The sequence below is a fragment of the Zonotrichia leucophrys genome, chromosome 2, assembly GCF_028769735.1.
Source record: "Zonotrichia leucophrys gambelii isolate GWCS_2022_RI chromosome 2, RI_Zleu_2.0, whole genome shotgun sequence".
NCBI lineage: Eukaryota > Metazoa > Chordata > Aves > Passeriformes > Passerellidae > Zonotrichia > Zonotrichia leucophrys.
In genome coordinates, this window is record NC_088171.1 from 133,634,776 (window position 1) to 133,656,305 (window position 21,530).

Consider the following 21,530-nt stretch of genomic DNA (forward strand, 5'->3'; position numbering starts at 1 on the left):
TAGTGAAGCACCACAAGTTACTTCAGATCTTTACCTGCTTTTCTTCAATGTATCTTATCCAGGTATGGACTGAGCCGGATATTGCTTGGTTTCATGGCCAAGACTCAGAGAAGCTTCTGGCTAAAAAGTAAGTCCACTGGAAACTGAAAAAAAACCCTCAAAAGTGTAGGACAATATTTTCCTCATTCCCCTCAAACTGCCCCTCAGAACTAAAAATCAGAGATCAAATTAAAAATGTATATGATACCAACATTTAGAATTGTCAAACAAATTTAAAACTACCTAATTATCTCTGTAATATTAATCCATTCAATAATAGAAAATAAAGTAAAAAGAAAGTAATTAAAAGTTTATTCAAATACCATTTGACTGACATTAATAAACAAATGGAATGATTTTACAGAAGAAAGAGATCTACATATTTAGATATGATATAGATAGTTAATAATAATATAATACTTATTGGGTAGCAATCTCTGACAAATAACAATGGCAAGAATCTTGAGTATATGTAATGTGATTAAGAGGAGATTAATATATTAAATAAAGATCTTTGAAAGTAGCTGGTGTCTTCAAGACAACCAAGAAAGTGCTTAACGGTTATGGTAACACATAGAGATAGAGCTGGAATGTAAAGGAATTTAAAACCCATAAACAATTTTCCTGCCAATAGGGATTATATTTAAGAAGCAGTGTGAACTGCTTCTTAATTGAGACTGAAAATTCTTCCATTATTCTAAAAATAAGGTTAACTGGAAATAGCACCAATACTGTAAAAGAAATTACAGATGTGCAATCAGGAAAAGATGATAACATGAATAAGCTTTACAAGAACTTCAATTCCAGTTACAAATAAGAGAAGACGCCTCTCTTTGTGTAAATGAAGACTTCTTTACCATTATAATTTCTGTCTGTCATAATCTACTGTAGTAAAATTAATGCAGTCCAGGAAATTGCAGCTTTGTAACAGCAGCAGCCCTACATACATTTGCATGAGTACTCTGTAGTGACAGGACTAGAATATATGGCATAAAAAGTTACTAAAAATAGACTTGTCTAGTCACTGGCCAAATGCTCCCGTTGCTTTTGGGAACAGAGGGTGTCGACAGGAGAGGCTGTCAGTGCAGCCAGCCTGACCCTTCCCACAGCTCTGGTGTGCTGCTCTCCTGTCTCCACAGCCCTGCAGGTGGGAAGGAGTGAGTTGGAGGAACAATCACTTTCTGCAACATTAGGTGCTGTCAGCCTCCCAAGTGATCCCTGAATAACACAATGTTCCTTGTCTGCGTGTCGCCAGTGGGAGGGTGACTTATCACACAACTGCAACGGGATGAGCAGTGTTGATGGGAATAAAGGTAAAATTCTTCTGCAGATAGGAGCTTCATAATTAATTCCTGTGCTCTGTAGATCTGCTGTCTAATATCTGCAGAGAAAAAAGCCCTTTTCCAAGTAAAAATATATATGGAATTGTACGACGTTCCCATTTTCGTGGTGCTTGTACAGTCTTTCTTGTGAATAAACTACAGACATGTACATTAAAAGAAAATAAAGAAAAGAAAAGAAAGTTAAACATTTCAGCATACTAACAGTTCCAGAGATTATCACATTTTTGTGCATATCAATGCCATGTCCCAACCCTATCTGGAGTTGGAAGCCTTCACTAGGTTGTAGCATGGTACAAAGGACAGAACTGAGAAGTATTTTCAAAAGCCTTGCCTATCTTTCAAAATATGCTCTGAAATACTATTCTGGATGCTGTATCACAGTTATTATTTTGGTTTACATTGCATTACCTTGCCTGAAACCACATATTCAAATCTATAGTTATTTATTTTTATAACTGGTACAGGATTATTATATTCTGCATCTCAGGCTATACATAGAAATGTAATTACATTTCTCAGACTATGCATAGTATGAAATTTTATCTTGTCATAGACTTGATCCTGCAGCACAGGATAGCTTTGTGAATGGAAATCTTGAAAGAATTTTGTGTGCATTGTATATGCTGCTCCTCTGCACCTCTCTGTATTACAGTTTTAAAAATAAAACTACAGTTTTAAAAAACTGTAATATTATTATAATTCAATAATAATTAAATATAATAATATTACAGCTTTAAAAAAGAAAAATAAGCCAGGTCTTGTGTTAGCTTACTATGCCTCTCCCAATGTAATGAATCTGGGAAAATGTAAAATAAGCTATTTTCCTGCTATTTTTATTCCATATACTTGCCATGAGGAAGAAACATGGTATAGAAACACAGTCCCTTGACCATATTCCAGTTCTTACACTGTGAGTGAGAAGTTATGGGAATTTGCATAACCTGTATTATGTCTGAATATTTATTTTTATCTTTTTTGCCTTTTAAGCGATCAGGGTATTTCTCTGTGTCTTTGAACAGCTTCTATCGCAGTGGGTTTAGGCTTGCAGACTCTAAGCATTATTATGAAACTAAAAATAACAGACAGATAAAAAATTATTATTGGAGGTTATTTGTTCTTAAACGTAACACAGAAAATTACAATGGTACCTGAAAAAGTCTGCACAATACAGATTCCCTGAGATATATTTTCACACTTCCTACTTAGTAAAGAGACAAGATTAACAAAGAGTGGTAGTTGTTTATAATATTGATACACAAATACTTCTGCTCTTGACAATGAGCTTCGACATTTTCAGTGGTTGCTCTTATGCAAAAGTTAAGATTCTTTTATCTAGGGAAAATTTAAAAAAATCTATGAGAATGATGATTTTAGAATGAAGAAAAATTAAACTTGAGCATTACCAAGCTTCTCAAAATGTCTCTCTAAGCATGGGACATTAATAAGAATAGAGGAAGAAAATATGTTTTACCCTTTTCATTTTATCTCTGCTAAATGTAAGCCTTGTCGGTAACCAATGTGCTGCCTTGCTCAGCCCTCATTTATTGGGTACAGAAGTTTATATGAAACAACAGGACTGGGGCAGGACAGAGGTACATGTGTGATTCCGCTCTGTGACACAGGTGAAGACACCTTGAGGAACCTTCTGTAGGGCTGCTTTCAGAGGTGCAGTTGGCTCATCTGCCTGGGTCACGTTCAAAGCTGCATAGTAGCGTGTTTTCAGTAGGAGGCATTTCCCATGGAGGCACGTGCTTGGGTTTGTAGTCTGTATCATTCAGCCTTCAGTGCTGGCAACCCACGAGATGCCTTGGCAGCACAACCAGGTCCCACAGCGAAGGCTGGGGCACGTGCAGGCTGTGCCGGGACTCGCCAGTCGAAGAAGCTCAGGGGCAAGTAGTGCAGAAAAGCACCTCTGCTTGTGCAACAACACTGAACTCGAGTCATGATGTGTCTCTGGGTGGCTCAGGCACAAGCAGAGCTTCTCAGAGCAGAGCATCCCACCCACCAGAGACGGCAAGGTTTTCCTAGAAGGAAAACTGCACAGCAGTTTAATTAAACATGTAAGCATGGCAGTTGTATCCAGAGGAAGAAGAGCAGGAAGAAAGCAGCAAGTTCTCACTGCCTAAGCTGTCTGCAGCCTGGCATTATCTGATGCTTGAATTCTTCCTTTAGAGCCTGACTAGCATCCAGGGAAGGCTTGTTACCAGCCAAGTGCATCCCCTAGTTTCCTGGTACACATTTAGGCACCATCTAGCTTCCCATGGATACAGCAGGCAATGCAAGCAGGTCTACACATCAGGCTGCAACATTTGAGTTGGAGTTGGTCCTGTAGACCTTTAACTACATGGACATGAAATACTGAACAGCAGAGACAGGTGACTGAACTATTAAGTAATTTCTGCTATTGAGACTACAGCAGCTCAGGTGACTATGGTTTTAAGAGCTCTGAAAAGTCAAGTCAAGGAGCTATAGGAATGCTGGTTTTGCTTTTTTTAAATCTAAATGGGTCCTTATTTAGATGACAGTCATATTTCCAAGAATAGGTCAGCATGCTGGGATGCTTAGTAATTCTCAGCTGTATGTGCAGGCTTGAGCAGTCTGTCAGACTGAGTTGTGGCACAGCCTTCCCTGCAGGTCCCTGGGAGGGAATTTGAAGTTTATAAGTCAGAAGAGCAGCTCAGAGGAGAAGAAGGTCCCACAGAGGCAATTTGCTGTAATTGCTGCAGGATGGACCAGGCACTGGTGGAACTCAGTGCAGCCTAGTTGGCAGCTTTAAGTGTATGAAATCTTTTCTGTCTTTTCCCATACAAAGAAAAAGAGTAAAGAATCTGGTTGCTACTGCCAGTTCCTGCAATAGGACTCCAAAAGAAGGCCTTCACCTCTGTTCTTGTTGAAAACTGGGTATGTGATAGCAAAATCATGTGCTAAAGACACAACCTGACTGGTGATTTTTATGATCTACATTTGACCTGACAAGGTTGGTCTCATGGTACCTGATCAAGAAAGAGTTTGGGGCACAAAACACTTTCAGCCTTAGAAATCCTCACAAAAAAGCTGTTAAGCATTGATTTGAGCTTGAGAGTTATTTTGGAGCTGACTGATCACTGAAAGTTCAATATAATTAATACTAAAAAAGGCATCTTGCAAGTTAGTTACCACATTTTCTGATAGAAAAGTGGTTTGCCATAGCATTACTGCATTTCATGCGTGATGAAGACAGCTGGAATAACACAACCAGCTGCCTTGTAGCATGTTGTCCCTTACATCAGAACTTACTCATATTCAGAATTTATCTCTGCAGGATAATAATGTTCAAAACCACAATTTTGCACCAAATGATTAGTTAATTAATTCCATATTACAGTTATTAAAGTAATAATGATTTATATCTTCGAAAAATAAACCATATCAGCCCTCATTTAATTTAATGTTTTGATTATTTCTGATAGACTCTCATATACATTAATCTGTTTTTGTACAACAGTTTCATTTTCTAGATTCAAATACGAAAAAAGGTCCTGTACAAAATTTTACACACCATGCAAGAAATCCTATTTTATTTTATAAATTGTATTATTATAGAAGGAATATGGCCAGCTTGTGAACTCCCAGGCCATGATCTCACCTTTACCCAAAAACATCTGCCTTCCATGCGAGTCGTTCAGGGAGCGCTTTGGTTCTGATCGCACCGCACGGGTGCCGGGGCCGCCTGGCAGCCTGACCGACGGACAGCAGGACAGGGCACAAGGGGGGACAAACATCAGTTTTATCTCAGTATGGTCTGAAAAATTAATCAGGGGGGGCTATTTTCCCTCTTTGCCAGAGACTTCCAGATGGTGCCCGAGCGGCAGAAGGAAATTTAGTCCTTCCGTCCTGAGAGCTCAATGGTACCAGGGGACAGACATCCCCGCTGAGCAGCAGATTTGATAACGCGTCGATTTGTCTCCTCACGTTTAGAGCTGTTCCCACCGCTGTCACCTCGGAGAGTTCCTCCTCCATCCGTCTGCAGCCCCAGAGCCCTGCAAAAGGCGACTGCTCCCAGCTAAATCGACTATAGCACTTCCCTGGTAGACATGTCAACATCCAAACACAGAGCTTAAAACAACCTTAACAAAACAAACAAACAAACAAACAAACAAACAAACAAACAAAACTAGAAAAAACCCACACGTCTCAACAAATGCACTCTTTTTCGGGAAAAATTTATTTACGACAGAAGGTAGTTATGTTTGTCTAGACACCGCCCCCGGCCTGCCCCGCTCATTACCCCGTGCCGGGGGCCGGCCGTCCCTCCTCCCCGCCCCGCCGTCCCTCCTCCCCGCCCCGCTCTCATTCATTCCCAGCCCCTTCCTCTGCGCTCCTTCCCCTTCCCCGGCGCCGCCGGCCCGGCCGCCTCCCCGCCCCGCGCCCGGCAGCGGGCAGGGCCCTCCGCGCCGCAGCCATGGCCGCCGAGGGGGTGGACGAGCGCTCCCCGCTGCTCTCCGCGCCCGGTTCCGGCAATGTCACCCCGACCGCGCCGCCCTATCTGCCGGACAGCAGTCCCCGAGGTAAGGCGCTGTGCGGGGCGGGGGGCGGCCCTGGCTCTGTGGCTGTGACTGTGTGTGGCGGGGGACGCGGCGCCTCCGCCCGGGTGCGGCGGTGAGGGGCTCCCCCCGCCCTGGCCGCGGCGGCGGGGCCGGGCCGGGGGCTGCCGGCGGGGGAGCCCCCGCCCCGCCCTGGCCGGTGGGGAACAACAGGTAACGCCGCTCCGTGCCCGGCACAGGCCCTGCTCCCCGCCGCGCTCCGGCCTGGGCGGCTCAGCAGGAAAAATAAAAGAAATTAAAATAATTGTTTGCAGGGGCAGAACAAGCCCTAACCGGTCTGCTTATTATAACTCGCTCGCATGCCGCAGCTTGCGTGGTAATTGTTGGACTTGGGTTTCCCCATTAATTAGGAGCAGGATTAAGTGGAAGATCCGGAGCTGAGCAGCTCGGCTGGGCACAGCGGCTGCGGGAGGGGCGCAGCGCGGGGCCGAGCGCGCAGGTCGCCATGGCCGGGCAGCACCGCGGCCTCAGCCCTGCCCAGGTGTGGCCAGCCCGTCCCCGTCCTGGCAATCCCATCGGAATAACGAGGGGACTCGGTGCAGTGTGGCAGCTGGAGTCCAAAACCGCCAGGATGCCCTTGCAAACACGTTTCAAGGCCATAGCTGGTTATGGCTTTATTTTTAAAGCAAGTCCGATACTGCGGTTACAGATCTGTAGCCGTGGCATAATTATATGGTATTATCTCTCTTGCATAGACTTAGGAAAAATCGTCTTGTTGATCAATACTATTTAATTAGTAGGTGGGAAAAATCACTTAGAAAATGTGAATCAGGATCTTACCAAAATACATTAGTAGGATTTTTTTTTTCAGTTAAACGTTTTGGAGCAGAAATTGAGGTGTGGAGAAAGCTGAAGGAATAAAGATGAAATAAGATTAGAGTAGCTTTGCTAGCAGTACCCTTTTAAATGTAAGACTACAATTATCATCTCAGTAGGTCCAGTGTGTTGGCCCTTTCTTAATGATTTTTATTAACTGTATAGATTCATGACATGCATGCAACTAGAATGAGTGAGCATCTGTCTGTTTTGAATTATATTTAATCTCGTGGAAAGCTAGTCCTCTTGTCTTGATACAGAAATGTATTTCAGTTAGAGCTGTAGCAGGTGTTGACTGTTTACTTTGATTTGAAGTGGACAAAGGAGTATTGGCTTAAAAAACAGCAGAGATTGGATGCTTTGGCTTTTTAGTTGGGGTTTATTTGCCATCAATTTTTTAGTGTTGGCAGAATCCCCTAAGTAAACAAACAAACAAAAAAATCCATTTATCTACCTTAGTTTACATTCTGGGGTTTGATATTTTTATTCTTAGTTTTCCTTATCCTGTAACCATTTTTGCATACATTTCAATCTGTTTTTCATTTTTTGGGTTTTTCTTTTTTTTTTAAGTCTTTATAAATTTAAAAAAGAATGAAAATGCATTCGATTAGTGACTCTTGTTTGACCCCAGGGTAAAACTCATGACCTGGAAATGAGCTGGATTTGAAATGCTCGTTTCAGTTGGTAGCCATGTCCTCCTTCAGTGGCATCTGTTACTTGAGATATCTGGCTGGGCACCTGTGGTGGGATGTGGTGCTTGAGACAAGTGGTTTCTTCCCAAAAATGAGGAGGAACCAACACAGAGCTTTCTTGAATGTCGAATATCTCTTGTTTGATCAGTCCATGAGCAACTAGGCAGCACTTGAGAGCTGCTCTGCAGAGCCCTCGGACAGCTGTGGAACAGAATTGTGCAGGGCTGTGGCTCAGGCCCGTGGCTCTACTTCCCTTCTCTGTGGGCTTTCCTTAGTAAAAGGATCCCTGCAAGCTGAGCTGCCTTTCCAGCCGACTGGCAGGCTTCATCTCTCTCCCTAGCACAAGGCTAGGCTTAGAGGGAAGAATCATTCCTGTGGAAGAATTGGCTTTGCTTCCAAAGTAAACTCCTTCTGCTGAGCTTCCTTGATTAGCATCATCTGGATAGTGTGGGGTGGCAGAGGAAGGAGGAAGAAGCCCTTTGGATCAAAACTACCACCTGAATGTACATTAATAGGTTTATCCCTATAATTATCTACTGTGCCAAATACATCATCCTCAGCTTTAAATTAGAGAGACCATGTTTTGAAGGTGGCCTTCTCTTCCCTTGCTGATCTGCAGCTGAGACCCAGCTGACCCTTCCCTGTGTAAAATGGTTGAATCCTGGTAATGGCTCAGTGTTCTTAATGATGCAAGCAAGAAAAATCTTTTCAGTGTGGATGCAGGCCACAGTATTTAAGAAAATTTTCACAACATTGACAAAGGGTGAAACTATCAATTCTTTTCCCTGGAGTAGGATGGTTAGTCAGTGTTTTTTTGTTTAGGATTTTTGGGCCTTGTCCAGGATTTCTTAGTTTTTAGCAACGTATCTCTGACATCAATCATTAAACTTTTTCCCTTATCCACCCCCTCACAGGCCATGATAGAGAACTATTTTATTTTTTTTAAATAAAATAAAATTAATTTATGTTTGACCCTGGTAGGCTTCTAGTGGTTCTCTGTTATTTCCACCCTTCAACTACCAGGGGAGGAAAGTACACAAGGTCCACAAGGAGTTTCTCGGGTTGCAAATGGGATGTCTTCCATTGCATTGCTGTTCTGTAGGGTGAAGAGGGAGTCAGAGGTACTGTGTGGTAGGACACTTTGCTAATCTTCCTGAACTAATTACTGTTGGGCTTTTTTTTTTTTGTTTGATTTGTTTTTTGGGGGATTTTTGTTTGGTTTTTTTTTTGTGTGTGTGTTTTTTTGTTTGTGTTCTTTTTTTTTTTTTTAAAGAGAAATACATAATATAGCTGTAAACTTGTGTGTCAGCAGCAGGGAATTCACTATCTAATTACATTCTCCTGGTGTGTATGTGAAGCTTGCCTACCTTCCAGTATGACAGACTGACAGACCATTATAAACTGGTTTTAGATATTCTGGTTAGCCTGAAATTCAAGATGTCAAGGAAAAAAAAAGGTCATACTGAAGTAAGCTGATGTGCTTTCAAGCCTTTTTATTAAGGGGTAAGGAGTAGCTAACTCTGAGACAATGTCTTTATTTTCCTTTTCACCATCCCCCACCCCCTTACCCCCCCCCAAATATACTCTTTATATTTAATTTTTTTGGTGGCTTCTGCTGGCTTGTTTTTTGGACCTCTTCAAAATGCACGTTTTCTTTGAGCATGAAGGTTGCAGTGCCAAGATACCTCATGCTTTCTGCTCCATAGCAAATGTTATTTGCTGCAGCAGGGCTCTGAAAAGCAGCCATTATTCGCTTGCTATCTGATATTTGCTGAGGCAGCAGGACAGGAGCAGCGAGGCTGCTTACCTGGAAGCCAGGCAGCTCCAGTCTGAGGCTGAAGCAGTGGCTGGTGCTGTGTGTAGGGGCTCACACACCTCAGTTTCATAAGAGTTTATCACTTGGAAATGGGTATAGAAAATTATAAATGTCTAGAAGGTATGGTTGTCAAATTTTCAAGTATTCCAGGATTGTGGAAAGCTGAAATGTTGAAAGCTGAGATGTTGGTGGCTGTGTGTCTCTTCACTTTCTGGTACCCTTAAAGATCCTGCTTACCTTAGTACAGCCACCCTGTTCCCAGATGACAGAATTGAGCTGCCACACTCAAAATGGAGAGGACAAAGTTAAGAACTTTTGTAAAACAACTGTTGCTTTTCAAAAAAGCAACCTTAAAGCTGGGAGTGAGCTGTAAAGGTGTCTTGACAGAGAGTCTGGTGTTTAGTCTTTGGAACATGCCCTTTGTTTTCTGGCTGCCTGTTCCCCTAGCCAGAAAGTGTCAGCTGCTCGCTGCAGGAGCAGTTAAGCAGTCTGCTGACTGCCAGAACCCACTGGAGCAGCCTTGCCTTTGCCACGGTGGTTACTCTAACCTGATTTCTGGAGTGCTCTGGTAGGCTTGAGCTTGTCTCTGCTTGCCAAAGTGTGTGGGTTGAGATTTTGTCTTGTGTGTGTTTGTTTTTTAATGTCTTGTAATGTCTCATGTCCTCCGTGTGGCAGCCTTGCTTAAAATAGGGTATCACAGTATTGCAAAATATTGATATTTAATATTTATTTTTCTGTATGCTGCATTTTTTCAGAATGTATTTCCTCACAAACAGAAGAAATAGCAGTACTGTTACCTGATATTTCTTAAGGATGTTGTTTTCTTTAACCAGTGTATCAGAGCTGAACATGTGAAGTTCACTTCCTCAAGAAATACAACATCAGTTAGTGTCATGAATTCAGAGTTGTATTGCTGCATGTAAGTTGATTTTGTTTCTCATCTGAAATAATTCACATATATTGGATGTGATTCTGAGACTCTAAAGGTATCCATCTTTTTCCTGCTGCCTTTGTGAGTTAAAATCAAGCACAGGTCTGGGTCATATATAGACCAAGTAGCAAAAAGAGATAGCAACATGGCTGTTCAGCATGCCCTTCAAAGATGTGTGGTGACTTATGGATCTGAAGGGCAGACAGGGTTTCCTATATCCCTCCAGCTTATGGCATTCACTCCAAGACAGCAAAGGAGTGATGAGTGCATTCTCACAGGCTTAAATTTAATACTCAGGCTGTCAGCTTTGATAGCAGCCTGTGATTTCACTCACCACCCTCCAGCAGATACTGCTCTCTTCAATGCTGTTGGTAAATGGGAAGTAGGCTGATCTCTCATTGCTTCTCTGAAGATTTGGTTAGCTGCTTGGATGTAATTTTTGAAAAACTTATTGAAGCCCAAGGCTGCAGAGCATTTTGAACTACTAGTATTTAAGAAAGCTAAATATGAACTACTGAATATGCCTGTTCTGAATTTGCTTACCTGAAAAGCCCTGAACTTCTTGATGAAGTAAAAGTCAGTGCTAATATATGCCAAAGAGTGGTGATGATAAGCTTGTGAGAGATCACTCTGTTGAGTTATTTTCATTCCATGGATTCTTAAGCCTTGGATAATCTTCAGTGTTTCCTCCCTGTTTTGTTGTGGGCTCAAGACTGTCAAAGCTGGAGTGTGAGGTCTGCTCTTCCCTGGAGGCCTGAGGCCATTAAAGCCTTCCCAGTGTCAGCCTCTCCGGAGTGACTGAAGACCTTCTTGTGCATTGGTACTTTGGCTCCTGGACAAGAAAAGTATCTGGAACCCTTAAAAGCAGAAACTCTGAGACTTCAGGGTTTTTTCTTCAAAAAAGCATACATTTGCTGTTGTACTCAAAAAAGAAGCATTCCATGCCACTTCCTATCCTAAGACATGTTTTCTTCACAGGACTTTTTTGTGTTTTTATCTGTAATATCTTTTAATATATGATAAACACTTGTCTGTATTTCAGTCTTTTTAGATCTTTGTGGACGCTGTTTTTGACTCTTCCTACCTGTGTTTTATTTTCTGGGTCTTTCTCTTCAGAAGCCAGTCTCTACTAATCTGTAGTAGGTTTGGGGTTATTTAGTGCTTTTTTCTCCATGTGTTTTCTATGGACTACAAAAAGTTGCTTTGAAATAAAGTTACATAGACGAGTTCTGTTGGATCCAGATTTCTGGGGTGGTTTACTGTGTGTTTGTTTTGCTGGTTTGCTTTACCTACAACTAAGCATGGTGTTTGTGTACACAGAAGTTGTGGAGAAGGGGAAAACAAACTTAGTTTTGTTCTGTGTTTATACTAAACGCTGAGTTTGAGGTGTAAGGGTTTTTTTCTTCTTTGAGCCTGTGCCTGCTGGAAACGGTACTTGCTGGAAGCGTTTTAGGATCCTCTGTTTTTTCAGCTGAGATTTCCTTGTCTCTTGCAGCAGAGCTTCCCCCTCCATACACTGCCATCGCCAGCCCAGATGCCAGCGGAGTTCCTGTGATAAACTGCCGTGTGTGCCAGTCACTAATCAATTTGGATGGCAAGCTGCACCAACACGTGGTTAAATGCACAGTCTGCAATGAAGCCACGGTAAAATGGATTTTTGGTGTTTTTTGGGGGACATTGGGGGTATCACTCATGTCCTCACCTGGACAGGTGGGTCCCTTCCTGCCACCCCTGAGGAAGAGGACGAGCCAGCCCAGCTTGTCCAAACATATTTGTTTCTTCTCCTCTTAATTCAAGTCTTCACTATTTGGCCTCTTGCTTTTATTTTTCCTCTTGCTTTTATTTTTTTCCTCCTGCCAGTTTTAGTTTTGGGATGTGATACTGCAGTGCTTCACAGCTTCTGCAAGCGTTTGTGTGAAAAACACGGGATTAGATTTATTACATGGATTTATTATAAATATGTTATATTAAAAGAACATAATTTAATGTCCTGAAAACAGGAAGCCTTAAAACTGCAGGATTTTTTTTTTCCACTTAGAAGAGAGAGTAGAGAACCTGCTGTTGATAGTCACTTTCCTGTCCAATATATAATGTTTCAAGCCAAACAAAGTATTGTGCACCTTTTGATTTGCTGCATGAAAGGGACATTGAAACTTGACTCCCAGGTTGGAGAAAGATAATTTCTGTACAGTTTAAAATAAGATTACAGTTCGGTGATGTCTTCATGGTCTCTTAGTGACCAAGAAACAGACTGTGGTCCTTTCACTATTGAATAAAGCCATTGTACCAGGCAAGAAGGCTTGGTTGATGTTTTGACTGGTTTTGAGTGATTGCTTTTTATTAATGCATCACTATTTAAACTCACATAAAAAAATAATAACTGCACTGAAGCCTTGAATTGTCATTGCTAAAGTATGAGTGTTTTTTTTCCATGAGTGAGCAGAATTTGCTTGTTCTAGTGAGGAAATTTTCATTTCTTAAGAAATTTTGTGTTGACTCTGAAGTTTCCTCTGTAAGAGGAAGCGCATTTCTGTTAACAAGAACTTTTCACTGGAGTTGTTCTGCTTTGTGTTCCTGTTATGTGGAAAAAAGTGAATTGCTATGACTTCTGATGTGTGTTCTCTGGTGGTTGTGGTTTTTTTTAGCCGATCAAAAACCCTCCTTCAGGGAAGAAGTATGTTAGATGTCAATGTAACTGTCTCCTTATCTGTAAGGATACATCTCGGAAAATAGGCTGCCCAAGACCAAACTGGTAAGAATAAAACACTTCCAGTGCCTTGAGATGGTTTTCTTTAAAGCAACTGTTGTCTTTGTGTTGACACCTCTTTAAAACTAAAAGAGGTTCAAAGCCTTGGTCTCTTTACATGGGCACTTACAGGACTAAAATAAAACACTGCTAAATCAGTTTGGTCAAGTTTTGTAAACAAGTAATACTGGTTACCTAGTTGTCCTGTAAATGTGTAAATGGATTCTTGGGAACAAGAAAATAAAAGATGGATTTCTTTTTAGAGGAGATTTATCCCTAAGGAAAAAAAACAAAACTGAGGGAGATAGTCAAGAGGTAGGAAAATGCTCAATAAATACCCCAGTTCAAAACTTTGCTCACAGCAAAATCTCTTCATACTGACAAGGCATGAGAAAACACATCTTTCTTTGCTCATAAAAATCATAAATTTCTTCTCAGCATTTAAATGGTGTTTGCTGTAGGTTGGTGGTGTTTTCCATACGAGGATGAGCTCTGATTTTGATTTGTGGCTCTAGGACTTAGAACACTTTCACTGCAGACACAGGTAGTGCTAGTGTCCATTTTGTATATATTTTTTTTTTAAAGTAAAGAAGAAAAAAAGTTTCTTCCTTTTCTTTAAGTCTCAGGTGTGTGTGTCCCATTATATAACTACTTTGTAAGTCAAAAATAATGTAAAGAGAAATAGAAGAAAATCCACTTCTCATTTCTGGGACTTAATATTCATAATTTCTTGGAGACTTAGTTATTGTAACCACACAGAATACTCACTTTGCTAAACTCAGAGTAGGGATTGGGAGTGAGATAGGAGATGGAGTAGTAGCTTGACTTCAGTTTCCTTAGTTACGCTGAGTTTTCATTCTCCTCTCAGCTCTCAGATGTATACAATTGTTATAAAAGAAGCAATTGTGATTGCCATAGTGATTGCTCTTACTGTTGGGCTTAAGGTGTTAAAGATTCCACCGAGGTAGGAGGAGTTTGATTGGAAGTGGTGCAGCTCTGACAGGAGAAAGGGAGAGGAAGGCTGAGTCTGCAGATGTGTGGAGGGGAGTTCTACCCCACCAAGTGCCCTAGTTAGTCACCAGTCTATTGGCTGTTCTGGTTTTCAAACATAGTTTGGGACTTGTGGGAATTAACTCTTTTTTACTAGCGCTTGGTTGGGTAGGACTTCAGAACATTCCAAACATTTTCTCAGAGTGAAAAATGTTCATGGGGTAGTTCAGTTATAATATATCACATGGTTGGTAACTAAACTAAATTAGAAATTCCTTAATTTTATTAAAAAATCTCAAAAGCAAACATGTAAGCAGTAAGATAGCCTGTGTATTTGTCTTGCTAGAAACTGAGCGAAATTGGTGTAGTGTACTTTGAAGGAGGGAGTTGGGAGTGTGACCTAAATGGAAGACTCCAGATTGAAGGAAAGGCATTTAGAATACAATTTTGGTTTTAGATGGAAGAGATGCAATGCAAATTAAATATTGCTATAATTTTCCCCTTCACTTTTTTCATTCTAAGAAGTCTCCTCCTCATTCTGAGTTGGTTAATTTGGATACTGTCATTTTGGACTGACAAATTGTGTAACTAAACTGGAAACATGTTGAACATAAAAGTAAATAATTAGTTTAAAGTAAATTGATTTCATTTAGTCAACCTAGGGTGGTTTTCATTTTTAGTTTACTCAATGTGAATGGAATTTTTACTGTGCAAATATGGATATGCTTCTTATATTGACATGGTTGTCAGTAGTGTGGGAAAGAGAGCTAGATTATGGAAGATCCATACTCTTTCTACATGTTTCACATGGGTATGTACATTTCAATTCTCAGGCTTGCTCAGCCTGGGTATTAAGTTTTCATTTTTCTGGGGAACACGTCTGTCATATGCTTGCAAGTCTGATACCGGGTTTAGGCTTGTATGGCTGATCTTACAGGGAAAGAGAATATTTTTAAAACTGAAAATACTTTAGAGAGTGACCAAAACTGGGTGCATCAGCTGTTTAACAAGTAGATTATAGTTTAAATGTGTAAAAACATTTGGTAGTGACTGAGTTAATTGCTTGAACACATCATCCTTCTCTTTTGCTAGCTTAATTACATGTGTATCTAATGTTCTTAACGCAGTAGGCGCATCATTACTCTTGGTCCAGTGATGCTGATTCCAGAGGAGCAGCCAGCTCAACCTGCCTTGCCAGTTCAACCAGATGGAACTAGAGTGGTGTGTGGGCACTGTGGAAATACATTCCTTGTAAGTAAAGCATCACATTCTCCTTCTTGCCTCACCATGCTATCCCTCAAGCTGTTTGTTGTAAGCAGTTTTTAGGGTGTATTGCCTCACTCTCTGCCATCATTGAGGAACTAAAACTTCTTTACTCATTAATATAGTGTATGGTCTGGTTTTGGTTTTTTTTATGTGTTTCAAGAAAACTTTTAACGGTCTTTCTGTATGTGGATAGATAAAGCCCATGTCTTATTGTTTTATGATATGAGAGTGGGCAGTGCTGGAAGAGGAAATTGGTTTTCCAGCTTCTGTTGGAGCTTGCAGTGGTGGCTGTGTTCTGCAGTGGCCAAGGGAGCAGTTCTGTCATTGCTGTATGAGCCCTGGAAAGCTGTTGGTTATGGCACTTGCCATTGGCATATCTGTAAGTTGTTGGAGAACTGGAGGTTTTGATTTATGTGTGAGTGCCAGTTGAACTCTCTGTAGCCTTCTAAATGGACAAGGTGCTGCTACATTTGAATTTTGATTGCCATGCACAAGCAAGCTAGCTTTGGCTTCATCATCCAGCAATGACTGAATCTCTTTCACGTTTGTGGGTTGTAGGAAATGGCTAGATTAGGGGTACAGTTAAAGAAAACAGTCACGAGGGAGGTGGTGCATTCCTGAAACAAAGGATTGTAAGATACATAAAGATCAGAGAATACTCAAGTGCATTTCCTTGTGCAAGGAAAAAAGCAGCTTAGGGGATGCCACTCCATGTCAGCTTGTACCAGCAGAGAGAGAAGGGCTGGCTTTTGTGGCAGGCTCTATAATGGCTTATGCCTTTAAGTCTTCACTTCAGGTTTATGGATCAGTGAGGTGCTTTTGTGGCTTAACACCACCCAGCCCCCTGCCCTGGTGGTGGGGAGAACTGGGGAAAAGGTAAAACTTGAGGGTTGAAATAAAAGCAATTTAATGATTGAAATGAAAAAGAATACTAATAATGATAGAAATAACAACAATAATAGTAATGAAAAGAGAGAGAGGAATAAAACCCAAGAGAAATAAGTGATGCTTAATACAATTCCTCACCACTTGCTGACCCAGCCAGTGCCCCAGCAGTGATCAGAATCTCCCAGCCAACTTCCCCCAGTTTGTGCCCCAAACGTGATGTTCTGTGCTATGGAATATCCCTTTGGCCAGCTCAGCTCTGCTGTCTTGGTAGTGCTCTCTCTCAGCTTCTTGTGCACCTCTTTGCTGACAGAGCATGGGAAACTGAAAAGTCCTTGACTTAGGGTAAACACTACTTAGCAACAGCTAAAATCTTAGCTTGTTACCAACATTGTTACTGAATCCAAAAGAGAGCACTGTACCAGATATTAAGAAGTAAATTAATAGTCCCAGCTGAATCCAGGATGTGCTGTAATGTTTTAACTATTACAGTAAGTGATGAGTGCAGGGAGCTGGAGATGGCCCTTGTCCTTCTTTCTTTTTTTTTTTTTTTCTGAAAAGAAGTAGGAATATGATGAGGAATTTACAAGTAATCTGCTAATTGGGAAGCAATTAGAGAAATGCTCTAGAAATATTCTGTCTACTAATTCAGCCTATGTACTAAAAATACATATTTTCTTATAACCCTTGCTAAAGAACAGTAGTGTGAAACTGAAGATAGCTGAAGTGGGTTTTCTGTTTGCCTTTTTTTTTCAGCCTATATTTAGGGACTTTCACAGGCATAGGAATTTTACCTGTCTTGATCTCCTGTTTACTTTATACAAGTACATTCCAGATTAACTTTGCAGTTTACACTATGAACTATTCAGGTGAACATAAGGGAAAAAAACCAAATCCATAAAGTCTGGTTTTGCCCATAACTACTGGATTATGCCTTAAAAGCTTAAGTTTTCTAGTTTGGGATATGTGCATGCGAGTTCCTATCATCTGGCTGCTTTTGTGAACTGCAATGTTTTGAAATTCATAGTCTGCCAGGATAAGACCAATTTGTCACTTTATGATATGTTGAAAAGAAACTCTCTGAACCATTAGAAATTGGAAGCTTGCTATTTTTTTATGCTGAGTTATCAAGAAATAAACCCTTTTTTGCCTCGTGTTACACAGCTTTCCCATCAGTCTTTTGCTTCCATTTTTTCTGTAATTAAGTTTGAGATTCTGAAAATAAAATTTCTGGTTAAGAAAAATAAGGAAATTGTTGGATTTCAGAATGAGCAGAGAAGCAACAAAAAAGTGTTTTAGCCAGCCTGGAACCTCAGTTTCTGAGTTAATATTTCTGTCTTTTGATATCTCCATGTTGTGAAGAAAATATGTAGTGCTAGATGCATCTCTGAGCAACTCACTAGGCTATCCCTTTTACTTTACTTGACAATTAAAAAATAAATAAAATAGACAAGCAAAGCTAGAATCCCTGGGATGGAAAAGTCAAATTGTCATGTTCTGTGTTCTTTTAAGAGTATCAGCTTGTTCACCACCTTTCCAAGATTTTATTTTCCATTTGAAAACATGACTGTGTTTTGCTTGCCTCTGCACATGGGGGAGTGTTTTTTACAAATTATGAAAACCACACTGCTTGCTATGGTGTGCCTCAAAGTTTCTGTCTTAGCTGGAAGAATGGCTGAGTACTGAAGTGAAATTGTAGCCAAACTATCGATACTTCACATCTTGTTAATCAGATTTTTTTTTCACATGGTAAACTGATATAAGTTCTTTCTGTGTTAAGGTTTCTACTGTTTCTGGCAGGTTTGGACTTGACAAATGAAAAAAGGGATAAAATAGAAAAGGAGGGCAGGATGAGGGTTTAACTGTGTTGCTAAATATCAGTTTGATCTGGTTGGGGCTGTTTTGGGAGCTTTCGACTTGGACTGTTCAGTTGCTGTTTCTGCCAGCAGTAAATCATTCCCTGCTCCTCCTCTGAGGGACCTCTGCCTGCAGTGCTCTGTGGCTGTCAGAGGCTGAGTTGCCTTTGGAAATGGGGGACAAGGGAGGGCTGTCCCTGTGCCCTCTCCCTCTCTGCCATCTTCCTGCTACTGTCCTGTTTTTGGAGGGACCTCAGGGACAAGAAGCCAGGAGCAAGCTATGGAAGCCACAGCCTGCAGGCTAAGCACTATGCTTTGTCAGCTGTGCTTTGTCAATTTTGTTTTTTTAAAGTAATCAAATATGAAAATACTTGCTTCTGAAATAATTGAATAGAAAACCCATTAAACTTTTCAGAAAAATAAGATACATTTTAGTTGGTGAAAGTATTTTGCCTTCCCAAAGAACCAGAGGGGAATAAAGAAGCTGCTTTTGCAGCAGCAGCTGTATGTAGGACTGTGTATGTATTTATGTACCTTATTATTTATGCTTTTTGTTTTGTTTTGGGCCTTTTCTTTTTTCCACTATCTTGTGTTGAATGCACTGAGAACTATTATAGGCTTAGAAGGAAAATGTTTGACTGTTCTTCTAGTAATTCCTTTGATGAATGTCTGGTTTTGTCCACAGTTGACATATTGACGAGTTCTGTATTCCTCATCTCTTCATCTGTGTTTCAGTAGTTCCAACAAGGGATTTGGGCTGTATATTGTATTGCTCCAATTAAAAAAACATCATTGTATTCTCAGCAGAGAGCTAAATTTCATGTAAGTGTAACTTCTTAACAACATGAATCAATATTAGGTACTTTAAAGCACTCTGCAATAGGAGTAAAAAATGCTAGCTTAAGCATGATTTAGAATGTACACAAACATAACCTTTCCCCACTGTGCTAATATGATTTGAGTTCTTATACTTTGAAAGTCTTGTCACAATTTTGCTCTTTTTCTACAAATACTTCTGGTCTGTGTAAAAGTCATCATAGCAGCTACTGCTTCTGTTATTTCCAGGTAATTCTCAAAGAAAACAGATTATTGCTGACTCCTTTTTCCATCAATAATTGGAGCCCAAATGCACTTGAGTTTGTAGTCATTAATAATTTGGGCTAATAATTAGAAGTTTTAAAACTCTGGAAAGATAATTAATGAGTAACCAAGGAAATGGAGTTGCCTACACTGTGATATAGAATTGAAACTGGTCTATAGAAGTGAAGTTGAATTACTGTTAGGTAAAATATAAATCCTGGAATTAGACTTCCCTTTATTTCTGGAATTGCAGTTAAAAAAGCTGAAATAACTGCTCTCTCCATCCCCGATACTGACAATTGCATTTTATCCCACTTTCGCTGTGTAGAGTTAAGGGAAATTGAGTAGGTTTTTGAAAGGGACGCAGAAAAATACTTAACTTGCTCCTCTGCCAGGAATGTGGAAGTAGAATTAATGCTCTTAAAAGGCTTTGCTTGGGTGGGGAGCATTACAGAAGTTTTATTAAGGACTAAAATAAAACTAAATCAGTTTGGTCAAGTTTTGTAAACAAGTAATACCAGTTACATAGTTGTCCCGTAAATGTGTAAATGGGTACTTCGGAACAAGAAAATAAAAGATGGATTTCTTTTTAGAGGAGATTTATCCCTAAGGAAAAAAACAAAACTGAGGGAGATAGTCAAGAGGTAGGAAAATGCTCAATAAATACCCCAGTTCAAAACTTTGCTCACAGCAAAATCTCTTCATACTGACAAGGCATGAGAAAACACATCTTTCTTTGTTCATAAAAATCATAAATTTCTTCTCAGCATTTAAATGGTGTCTGCTGTAGGTTGGTGGTGTTTTCCATACGAGGATGAGCTCTGATTTTGATTTGTGGCTCTAGGAGTTACTTTCACTTCAGTAGGACAACTTCAGATTTCTCATGGAGATAAGGAAGGGCCTCATGGAGGCACTGGGGATCTGCACTGTGGCTTCTTCTCCTGCTTTTAACTTGCAGTGTGACTTTTTGCATCGCCCAGAAAACTTCCAACTACCCTCCACTTGAGAAAGGCAGGGGAAGAGAGAGAGAGAGAGCTGCAGTTACAAAATAACTGCTAACAGGGAGAAGAAAGAGAGCCTTATTCCCTTGATCAAGGCAAACATGTTTAAAATTTTTGCTTAATACTGTTATCACAGAGTGAAATAGAACAGAACCTGCTGTTTTTAAGTGGGTATATCACGGCGTATCCCCTGGTTGAGTTAGTTCTAGGCATTGGTTTCACTAAGGCTGTTTCCCACATAGGTTTCAGTCTGAGCATGGAAGGTGGTGACATGTACAGTTTTACATATCATCTTTTTAAGTCATGTAAAGTAGTCAGAAATGTTCTCTATTTCATTGATGTAAAACCTGATATCTACTTTCTAAAATATTCTTTACCACATTTTTTTGTATAACCAAAACTTAGTTTTCATAAATGATGCAAAGGTTGGGAAAAGATTGGAAAATAATTGTCTGTAATTGTGCCAGAGAAAACACACTTATTTTGATTCAGGGTATATTCATAGTCTTTAAGTAAGAGAAGAAAACCTATTAATATTATAATGTTGCGCATACTACGCCTGTTGATGCAACCACATTACGTCAAGCAAATTTTGTAATACTAAGACAAGTCATGGGAAATGTTCACATGGAAATCCCAATCCCATGTTGCCACTGACAAAAGGGCATCCCATTTATAGAAGAAAACAAAAAACAAATCAACGAGTCTGAGAAGCAAAATGTTTTCCTAGTGACATTTAACATTAAGTGCAACAGCCATTTTCCCAGGTCTGCTTTTCAAACTTTTTATTTTTTTCTCTTTACAGTGGATGGAACTGAGGTTTAACACACTAGCAAAATGCCCACACTGCAAAAAAATGTAAGTTCTCTGAAAGCAAGGTTATGTAAATTACTGCAAAGTAGCCAGTGTTTCTTCTGTAAGTCTTTGGAGTAAAATGTGTTGGCTGTGCTGGTTATTTTGCTGTGCTCACCTGAACTTCAAGGCTAAAGCAGATATTGTGTGCATGTGAATTCTCCATTCTTTAAGCAGAAATCAGTAGCTTTGGCATATCCACCTGCATTTATGAAAATGCTCTGATTGAATTGATAGAGGCAGAAATAAGCTGCTGACAATGGACAGGAATAGGTTGCTAAAATTAACTTTTTATGTCCTTGAAATTTTACCTCTTCATAGTAGTAATCAGATATCATCTTTAAAGGTAGAACTTGAATCACTTTATTGTAAGGGGAGGAAAGGAAATAATCTTGTCTTAATTTGAAAGAAGGTTTACTGATACTATAAACTCAACGCCCAACTTGTGTTAAGCATCTTAATGCATTATCTTGGTTAACGTTTATGAATGACTTGGGTATAACTTGTGTGGAATAACTTGGGTACTCATTTGCTATTATTACTTAAAGAAGAACAAGAAAAATTAGAATGCAAGAGCTGTAAGCTTTTTGTTTTGGTTTGGGTTTTTTTTGGGCGTCTCTTTTTGAGTATTTGT

The 21,530-nt window shown here is 40.1% G+C and overlaps 1 protein-coding gene across 3 annotated transcripts in view; it reads left to right on the forward strand.

The window, feature by feature from the left end:
• PIP4P2 (phosphatidylinositol-4,5-bisphosphate 4-phosphatase 2) overlaps positions 1–21,530 on the forward strand; it is a 37,125-nt gene that overhangs the window by 7,514 nt on the left and 8,081 nt on the right. The window contains exons 1-5 of one of the 3 annotated variants that reach the window (XM_064706532.1): positions 5,705–5,929; positions 11,719–11,864; positions 12,866–12,972; positions 15,084–15,207; positions 20,850–20,902. In XM_064706532.1, coding sequence (XP_064562602.1) covers positions 5,824–5,929; positions 11,719–11,864; positions 12,866–12,972; positions 15,084–15,207; positions 20,850–20,902 — 536 coding nt within the window. In that variant the 5' untranslated portion in view covers positions 5,705–5,823. Of the gene's footprint in view, positions 1–5,704; positions 5,930–11,715; positions 11,865–12,865; positions 12,973–15,083; positions 15,208–20,849; positions 20,903–21,530 lie in introns of those variants that run through there. The other 2 variants (XM_064706531.1, XM_064706533.1) reach the window with 2 other exon arrangements.